This window comes from Mus caroli, chromosome 6 (genome assembly GCF_900094665.2).
Source record: "Mus caroli chromosome 6, CAROLI_EIJ_v1.1, whole genome shotgun sequence".
Classification (NCBI taxonomy): domain Eukaryota; kingdom Metazoa; phylum Chordata; class Mammalia; order Rodentia; family Muridae; genus Mus; species Mus caroli.
Genome location: NC_034575.1, coordinates 1,870,657 through 1,881,067, shown reverse-complemented (window position 1 = coordinate 1,881,067; position 10,411 = coordinate 1,870,657). Strand labels below are relative to the sequence as shown.

Below are 10,411 nucleotides of genomic sequence, written 5' to 3'. Positions count from 1 at the left end.
GGAGAAGGAGAAGGAGAAGGAGAAGGAAAGAAAAAAGGGAAGGGAAGGAAGAAAAAAGGAAGGAAGGAAAGAAGGAAGGAAGGGAAAAGAGATGTGAGGGAAGGGAGGGAGAGAGGGAGAAAAAAAGACAAAAAACTAAATGAACAGACCTATGAAATGAATTGTCTATTTCTGGGCTGTATACAAAAAACTAACCACAACAGAGGCTTCATTTCAGTAGTGACTGCTGCCTACTTCTGCCTAGCTCAGCAATATGGCAGGAGAAAGCTCTCCCACATTGTACCCTTCAGACCATACTACCCAAAGCCAAGAGTCATTAACAGGTCGCTCTGACTGCTGCCCTTTGGAGTGTAACTCAGGAGTGTGGGAAGTTGTATCAATGAAGGGGCAATGAACTGGACAGAAATTGTGTCTCCCTTCCAAGCCATAGCATGCCACCCAGCACTGCAGTATAGGTGTCTCCAGACACTGGGACACCTTCTAACCATTGAGTGGAGATTGAGGACATCCATGAATTTTAAGCACATGTGTGTCATTTCTTTCCATTTCCCAAAGGGTCTTGTGTGAAAGGTATTTAATCATGCCTATCAAAATTAAAAAGAAAAAAATAGGAGCTGGGTTTGTGGCTGCATAGGACAATGCTGTTCTAGCCTTGAAAAGATGTGTGTTCAAGTCCCACCACTGCAAAAAAGAAAAAAAGAAGAAAGAAAGGGAAGAATTAGCATTCCAGGTAGGAAGTTGACTATTGACTATCGTATAGAGTTAACACTGCTCCATTCCAAAAGGATGACCTTGCAGGGGTGAGGGCAAGCACCCTCCCCTGAGTATCCAGCTGCTCCTCTCCACCTGTGCTGTGAGCATGGCTTGGAGAGGGGCTAGAGTGACCAGGGAAAGACCACGGGAGGGGAGGGCTATCTGCTACAGGGATGACTCCATCCCAGCCAGGCAAAGGCTTTCCAGATGCAGCTTGCTGCAGAGTGGGGGCACCCATAGCTCCGTAAATGACCTTTCACCTATGCTCTGTAAGGAAACTCAGTAAATTCTTTAGCTCCCCAGGGTGAACTGTGGTGGAATCCTGACTTAGTTTGTCACTGGGACCTTAGGAGAAGGGAAGTTATTGTTCACATCTTCCTCTGGGAAGGGATATTATTAATGGTAATAAATGACACCATTGGCGTGCTTGTTCCTATGTCTCACTACAGTGCTAGCTTAGGGATGTACATTTCTGTTTTCTATGAACTCACTGCAGATTGAACAGTGGTTTCTTAAGACCCAGTTTGCTAACACCTCACTTTACCCTGCTGCATTGTCCTCAGAGCCTCTCACGGTCCATTCTGACATCAGTTCTACAACGTCCCTCACCCTGAAGGACTGTAACCATCCTCTGCCCCTATAAACAGTTTACCAATGAGTCCCGCCGTGCTGGCAATGGCAGAGATCCTGGATTTCCAAAGATGGCTTCCAATCTGTCAGTTCCCATTCCTTAATAGGTTTTTTAAAAGTACTTAGGTTTCAATATCTTAAAATGCAAGAATATTTAAAAATGTAATCTATTTCCCACTCAAGAATAATTGGACTATAAGACTGGAGTGTTTTATAGGCAAAGGAAAGCATTAATTACTGTCATGATTATATACTTTTTCAGCACTATATATTTATTTATCATTTGTTTGTTAGTTTGAAGAATTGAGGGAAGTGGAGAAAATGGTAACAATATGACTTTCCAGGACCTTTCCCCAAGATCCAAGTATATGTCCATTTCTCCCTCCATCGTGTCTGTAAGATTGGTGTGATGTCTTTCACTATCTGTTCCAGTGCCAACCTGACCTTAACGGCTCCCCTGCCCTCCTCTTACCCCAGCCCCATCCTCTCTCACATCATGAATCCAGCCCACCTGTATGTCTTCTGACTGCCTTCCCTGGCCCCAGTGACCTCCCCAGGAACACTTAACCAAGGCCATCCATGCTCATACTGCCTGGGCAACACTGGGTGACTTTGGGCCTGTCAGGATCCCTAGAGAACCTGAGCAGAGAACTGGCCAGAGTTTAATGAAAGCCTATTTACTGAGAAAACAGCAAAGCATGCTGAAAAGCCCTGGCTGGGGGCAAAGGCAGTTCAATGGAAACTGACTTCTCCTAGGTCTGAAGGAACAAGGGAAGCAAGCAGCAGCTCCAATAGCCCAGGTAGAACGGAAACCTCTCTCCTATGTTTATGTCAATGAACCCAGCCCCTAGCAAGCAGCTTAGCAAGAGGGAGCCAAGACAAGGTGATCTCCTCTCCCACTGTTCTTCCCATTGCCTGGACCCAAGGAGAAGAGATTCCAACTGAGAGTTGAATGGAAGTCACCCTTCCAAGGCTCTGAGCAGGAGAAAGAGGGAATGGATTCAGAAGGGCAGCTCAGGTTTTACATTTCCCTTCCTCCATTAGGTGGCTTAGATTTTCCATTAGAATTTACTGCCCATTAGCCATGTACTGACTTGCAGCTTTCTCCAAACCTAGAAAGGGGAAGGGGTCTTCCTTTATGTCTCTGAGAACATAGTATCTGGGCCCCTGGATTGGCTCCCCATCTTCTATCTCTGAGAATGCCTTACATACCCTCCAGTAAGAACTCTGATTTGTTGGTTCCTCTGTACTTGATAAACACAAAAGTCTAAAGTAATCCAGGACCTTATTTAATTTAGAAAATGCAAAGTGTATCCTTATTTTATTTCCTGGACTCAATTAGCATGTATTTGCATAGTTGTTACCCAACATCATTGAGGCACACCTCTATCTGAGAAAACCAATTAGTAAAGAACAAATTTAAATGTACCTCATCCAATTCATGTTGCTTAAAAGGGCAGTGGGGGCGAAGGGGAGGAATTCAGCCTGTGTTGTGGGTTGCAGCTCATCCGTGGCAGGTGTGACTGCACGCTTGAATAAGGCAATGTTGCACAGAAAGACAGCTTCCACAACCCAGCCTAATCAGCCACTGTGTCACGAAAAGAAGCTCAATTCGATAGTATTAGGTAGTTTCTAATTAAGCAGACACAGACACTGTGTCCTTTCATTCTTGACTTCTGAGTAAAAGCAAGTAGACTGAAGCACTGGCCTACTGAGAGTGGATCTTACAGTGACCGGTGAGGCCTGCTTTCTCTTCCATCCACCTTTAACCACTACATGTGTAGAGATGCTAAATGCATTCTTCCAAGAAAAAGAATACGTGGCTGGATTTCTCTAGCCCTCCCTGTTGGTATTCTGTGATGAGCAGAGCCTGGCATTAGTTACATTCTTCTTTAAAAGTTTTGAAAAATGTATAAGCTGAGAACTTCGTGGGTTTGTCACAGTCAATCACATAAGGACCAAGACTGAAGGTGTTGCCATCTTTTGCCAGGCTGATAACTCACTGCAAATGGTTTCTTGCTTTTCTGATCTCTCCCATCTTCTTCTGACTACTGTGTTATTATCAGAACCCACTGGGCTCCAAATGGAAGGACAAGTGGAGATGTACCATTCATTGGGTGATTAAAAACACAGGCATGCGTAGATGCAGAGATGTCCAGAAGAGTGAAGAGGAAGGCTCTTCCTCATACTAAAGCCACCACCTCTCATGCAGCATTCTGAAGAGGACTGTGGTCTAGAGGAAAATGAAAAACCCAGGATGCCAGAGAAGGTAAGTAGACCAGGAGCGTTCAGTTCAATTTTCTACGTTTAACTAAAGTACACTTACTAAAATGGCGACAGTCTCCATTTTGTCTTGTTCCAGCCACATTCCCCACCCCTACCTCCTTTCACTTTCTTTGGAAAACATTATCTGTTGACTGGGTATAATTCTTTATTCTTTCCCTCTTCCTAAATGTTGAGGTAATCAGTGAAACAAGTCCTTTTGGGGGCGTGGGGTGGGGATGGGGGGGTCTGTGTCAGTATTGAGAGTCAATAATGTGCGAGGAAGACAAGTCTTGTTGACATATAATTCCCAACGATGAAAGGAAATGCCAGAGCTTTATTTATGATCTTTATTGAAGTTTTATTAAAGGACAAGGTACAGAAATAATCACATTAAACCCATGTGCAAGCAATTCAAAACAAGTGGCTACATAATCCACACTAGATTAAGGGAAACATTGCAACACTATGACAAACATCCCTAGCTCCCTATATGAGGAAAACCTTGTCTGCTTGTTCTCAGTCACACTATACCTGTGATAAATCAGTCCAGCACAGACTTTTCTGCCAGAATGTTCCTGGTGATGGAGAGAAGCCCCCAACCCTTTGAATATTCTGAAATATGTTCTAAATAACACTCAGTCAAGCAAACTACTTTCTATGTGTAATCTGTACAGATTCAGCATTCTGTTTCAGGATAGCGATCTTGTTCTAATACAGAATAATTTTTTTTCTGAAATCAGTTGAGTTAAATTGATACATCAAATACATGAACATGTCCACCTACACAAAACTGGGAGTAAGAGGGTCTCGATTTACAAACACAGCTACATGGGGAACTACTGGGATGTCTGACAACATCTCTAGTCACCACAACAGGAGAACATCCGACAGGAAGCAGGAAGCAACACCACAGAAAAATGAAAGGAGTCTGCCCACAGCGGCAGGTACAGTGTCTGCTTATTACTTTAACTGGTACTAAGTCTGTGCCCAGAGGCAACAAGCTAATCCAACAGTGATCACTGAGAACCAAATGAGGAAAACAAAGTTCTCCAGGAGGCATACCAATGTGATTGTACTAGCAAATACTAAATAAGTCTTATAGCATATTTTCTTCTATGCAAAGGGTTTTTTTTCTTTCTTTCTTTTTTCTTTCTTCCTTTTTCTTTTTTTTTTTTTTTTTTGACTGAGGGGAGCCACTGTTAAAACACAAGTTCCTTTTCTATCAGCTAAAATGCTCTAAATTGTCTACCTGTTCCATGAAAACACCAAGAAAATCAATTAAGACATTCTCTTTACAACTGCTTTTGCCTAAAAACTTCCGTAAATTTCTTTCTCATCTACATGAGAGCTGGAGTGTAGAATATTTTTTCTCAGACTCTGAAAAGGTACTAAAATCAGGGAACCACACAAAATAAAACACTATCTTGATAGTCTGGAAAAATTCAAAGACATTTACTCTAATAGTAGCAGGTTCCTCTACACAGTTCTCCGTGCTTTGTCTTCATGATTAAAAATAATAAAATAAATCACGCACTTCAAGTCAGAGCACACTTCAGAAAGTTAAGCAGTACATATGAATTTGCACCTGTACTCCTGCCCCATCACTTCATACAGCAGTCATCTGCTCGTATGTTTGGATCCCCTTTTAAACATATGACCCTGGAGGTCCATCTGTGGCCTCCAGTGTCTGGCTCAGTGTGTTGAAATGTCTATTCCTAGGCTATAAAGTAAACTGCTCTTTCCTTCTTCTTCTATCTAGACTCAAAGATCTTGTTCCCACTGTACTACTGTGCATTTGTCACCAAAAGGAGTGGATGACTTTGATTTGGGGAGAAGGCGTTTCTAAAACTAGTAACAGTAATGTCTCCTCAATAGCCACTGGTGAGAGACACCAAGCTTAAGCGCTCACTCACAAAACCTGCTACTTTGCAGATGAAACAATCATGTAAACTTATTACTGACAATGTAGTGAATGAGATTGGTTATAAGAAAATGTGGGTCCCTTTTGAGATGAAATCATATGTGAAAGTTTTACAAATTACATCAGGTACCTAATAAAAGTTGTCACTGTATGTTGTCACATGAGCTATTATAATAGTATCTGCCTTCTAAATGCAGCCATTGTCTCTGAAAATTCTTTAACATTCCTTGCTTATTTTCCCTCAGCATGCTACTCTAGGAATAATGGCTTGGTGTTTGTAAAGTGTTTTGAAATCCCTAAAGTGTGATAACCAACTCAAGGACCATTTTATCCATGCAAACTGTGTCTACCCAGTGAGTCCACTTAGAAATCTAGGACTGGCAACTGTTGTCTCCTAGGACTTAATAAATGATTCCCTCTGGCTCCAAAAGCAAGTACTTCTTCAATGGCAGTGGGAGGGACAGCCTGGGGATTGCTTTGTGGCATCTGCTGTGTAGCGCTTTTCGGATGGCGCATCTTGACAGGTGCATCAGGGTTCTGGGCGTGTTGCGGCACACCGTGAAGAGAGAGTGGTAAAAGTCCCAGTGTTTCTGCAAAGCAAGGCGGCACAGGTTAATGTGAGGGCGGCTCCTCAGCTTCCCCAGATAAAGACTCGCACTGATGCATCTACCCCTCCTTTCCACATAAGAAGAGCTTTCTAGAGTCTCTGATCGTGAACAAAACTGAGCACAAAACAAAAATGGGAGAGTAGAAAGTGGCATGTGATAAGACTGGAAAGAAAAGCAGGGGAACACGTTCACAATCCAGGACATGATATAAACTGCCATGCTTGAACTCAAACCAAAATGGCAATTCTAATTCAGCTCAATATTATAGCATGTTCTTTATGTTCCTGGTAATATCCACTGGCAGTGCCTAGCAGGCAAGCAACTTGAAAAAGGTAAAAGAGCTAACAATTAGCAGAATAAGATTATACAAATGAGCCTCTAAGTTCAGGGAACTTTGTACCTGGCACCTCTCATATACTAGACACAGCAGAGACTTCAGAAGTCAACAACAGGATGCTCTGTGGGAAGGGCTAGTCTACAGATGGACCAAAGTCTTAAGTTCACAAGTGAGGGCATGGTTCTACTAAGGGTTTTGCGTGTGGCTCACTGCAGACTCTGAAATAGTGTTTTCTGCTTAGTCATAAGTACCTAGATATAGTTGAAAGTAAACTAACTAGTGACATAAAACACTATGGTGTGCTGGGAAAAAAATGCTGAGTGAGCAGTCCTGGATCGTATCCCTTAACTCATTTAAATTAGAGGAAAATAGAACTGCCACCTTTATATATTTACTCAAACTTCTCTCAGAGAAATTCCCAAGACTTCCTATATCACATATTTGACAGATATACAAGCATAGATTTTTACCTTCTCATACTTGCATTTTATAATCCTTTGTTTCATTACATTTGAAAAAAATAAGCTTTGAAAGCATTCTCAAAATCAATGTGTTAAACAAGAATGCTGAGTGCTTATGCAGAGATCTGGCAGCACTTGATAGTGAAGACCACAGAAAGTGAATCATTTACCTCCAAGTCATCATCAGGAATGGCTCGTCTCCACTTTATGTTCCATCGAATGTGCTCATAGGCATTGACCACAACTTCAATGGCTTTCGGGCAAGAGTGGCAAGCCTGGATCACCTGCAGAGGAAACAGAGATCTTGTCACTTGGTGTGGGCACATGACTCACATCTCTCACAGACATCAAGAATCCCCAACCAAGGTTGGTTATGGCTTCACACGTCTTCAGTTTCCCCTTGTCAGTATGCTTTGGGATCACCAAGACTCTGGACCTTGATGCCCACCAAGGGACCACACCAAGACCACACAATCTATGAAGAATAGCCATGCCTGTCATGTTGTCTGGAGCACTCTGCCTTTAAGGAGTGTCACATCTTTTGGGTATGGTTGGTTTTACTGCCTGATCCAATGTAGATGGGCATATTCATGAAATCAAGCTAACTTTATCAACGATGAACAATAAAGATGAGGTACTAACAAGAACAGAAAGACACGATGTTGAAGAACTCCTTGCTCTACCCATAAGTGAGGTGATGCGGAGAGAGGCAGTCTCGACACATACTTCCAGCTGCTTTGAATTCTGCAAGGTTGTTAACTCTGTTATTATAAAATGGCTGGACAATAGCACCATGATAGGTCTGCTGGTGACCATGTGGCAAAGCAAATTTCAAGAGTCACCAGTGAGTCAACCAAAGACATCTTCCAGGAAAAGCACCTGTAGTGGACTGGTATCATATACCAAGCCATACTCAGTCACTTTCTTTAAGAATGAAAGGTAACATGAGATGTAGTTATGTCATTAGCATATTCCATTCCAGACTTCACTGAGCAAACAAAACCATGGTGAGCCAAAGTCATCAACATTTCCCACTGTACACAAAGGGATTTCATTTTAGATTTAGACTAAACTGGATTATTAATCCACCTGAACAAAGCTTTTACTAGCCATCAATATTGCGTAATCTGCTAGAGCAATCAAGTAGCATTTGTTAGGTTACAAAATGTGAAGACAAAGCAGAAATATGCAAAAAGCAAAAACAAACAAACAACACAAACCTCACTAGGTTCTAATTATGATAATGAGAGAAAAAAACAAAACCACATGTACTAGGTATGACAAGTGGTAATAAAGGGTTAGCCCATGTAATTAATTAAGGGTTATATTACATGGTTTTTAAAAATCCCAGCTACAGCACAATCCTATAATGGCAGTACTTAGGAGGCTGAAGCAAGATTGAGTGTCCAAAGCCAGCCTGGGATACACAGTGTAACCTGTCCCTCAAATACACCAAAGATGAAAGCTTAAAAGTAAAATTTGAAAATAAAACTAAAACATAAAAACTACATCAATCCAATCCAGGGAGCTGTAGAAATTGGGTCTAGTCAGCACAGATCCTCGTTTGAAGGAGCAGAGGTCCCCTCTCCATCTTGGACAGTAGAAAGGTCTCTGGCATGTGTGCACCATATCTGAGTGTTTGCGCCATGGTGTATCATCTCTCAACTGGTTAGATGAGGTAGAGTAAGGGGAAAGGAAGGTCTTAGCTATCAATATAACCTCACATGGGTGCCTCCCACACTGGCTTCTTGTTTACATAGGAAGGTTTGTGTGAGTTCTACAAGTGTCACAATTAATTTGGAACACCCAAATTGCCAAGGCTTCTTCTCTCCATGTTGACTACACACACACACACACACACACACACACACACACACACACACACACATCACCCTCCATGAAAACTCTCCCACCATTTTTGAGGTGAAGTGAATAAAGAATAAAGAATGAACCAGATTCTGAGGGATAACTGAGGATGATGAACAGGAGAGCTGACAGCTCCTCAACTCTGAGACCTTCCATGTTATAGCATTCAGGGTTGTAGAGGCCCCGTGAGTGATGTTCTCTTATTGATAAAGTGTACAGTAAGAATAAGGTGAGAATAACACGTAGATGGAGATCAGAAAGCCACCTTTAGAGCAGAAAGCTCATTACATCCATTGTTGAACAACCAGCCTCGTGGGACTTCTGTTGCTCCAATGATGTTTCTACCCTCTGTCTGCAGGTCCTTCTCTAGTTGTCAAGCTCACTTCTGGAGGGTAGCCACCCTGAAGAGCAAAGAGCTCACATATTCTCCAGGTCCAAGGATCAGTGAGCCAACCCAATCCTCCTGCAGCTCTCCATCAGTGTGTCAAATAGCAAGGTTGGAAACACAAGCTAGGGGCCGTGGAAAGAGCGTCGTGAAAACAAGAGACAACAGGCCTGACCGTCCTCTGCTAAATAGCATGTAATGATGTCTGGCTCCTGTGACTTAAGGGGCATAGAGACACCAAGAGATGGAGTTGGGACATGTGTAATAGAAATTACAAAAAGGAAGGGCAGAAAAGGTTCAAATAAAGTTGTACATACAGAAATGTAGATGTTTAGAAACCAAACTTCACATGTCTGATGCTTCCATTTGCACCCAACATCCTTTTGTGTATAACAAAGCAATGACTTTCAACTTTCATTAGGGAAAAATATCTGGCCAAATATTTTGACCAAATCCTGACCTTTTGCAATCTTCAGAGACCACAGGCCTAAATTGCTGGCATTAGTTTTTGCTGATGGTTTATCTTAGATGTGGTTTCTATCGCTAGGAAGAGACACCATGACCTCAGCAGCTCTGATAAAGGAAAACATTTAATTGGGGCTGGCTTACAGTTTCAGAGGATTAGTCAATTATCATCATGGCAGGAAGCATGGCAGCAGGCAGGCAGATATCATGCTGGAGAAGGAGCTGAGATTCTATATCTTGATCTGCAGGCAGTAGAAGGAGACTGCCACACTAGGCCTAACTTGAACACATAATACCTCAAAGCCCTCCCCTACAGTGACACACTTCCTCCAACAAGGCCACACCCACTCCAAGAAGACCACATTTTCTAATAGTGCCACTCCCTATGGGCTAAGCATTCAAACACAAGAGTCTATGGGGCCATTCCTATTCAAACCACCACACATTCTAACTACTAAGTTTTCTTCTGACAGAAGTCTTGATTCTCAAACTGTATAAGGATCCTTTTTTGCCTGACAGCCTCCTAACTGTCATTATCAGAACCTCAGCTCCTGGGGCTAACACAACTAGACTCACCTCAGGCCTCAGTATTTCACCCAGGTAATACATAGGTAGGTAGGTAGGGAGGTAGGGAGGGAAGGAGGGAGAGGGAGAGAGAAGGAAGGAGAGGGAGAGGGAAGGAGGGAGAGGGAGAGGGAAGGAGGGAGAGGGAGAGGGAAG

The 10,411-nt window shown here is 42.6% G+C and overlaps 1 protein-coding gene across 1 annotated transcript in view; it reads right to left on the bottom strand.

The window, feature by feature from the left end:
* Window positions 1-3,981: 3,981 nt before the first annotated feature.
* Window positions 3,982-10,411, bottom strand: part of Asb4 (ankyrin repeat and SOCS box containing 4) — a 43,536-nt gene continuing 37,106 nt past the window's right edge. Inside the window, exons 5-6 of the mRNA XM_021165306.2 lie at window positions 7,146-7,259; window positions 3,982-6,159 (exon numbers count right to left, since the gene is read on the bottom strand). Of these exons, the coding sequence (XP_021020965.1) occupies window positions 5,971-6,159; window positions 7,146-7,259 (303 nt within the window). The 3' untranslated portion in view covers window positions 3,982-5,970. The remainder of the gene's footprint in view (window positions 6,160-7,145; window positions 7,260-10,411) is intronic.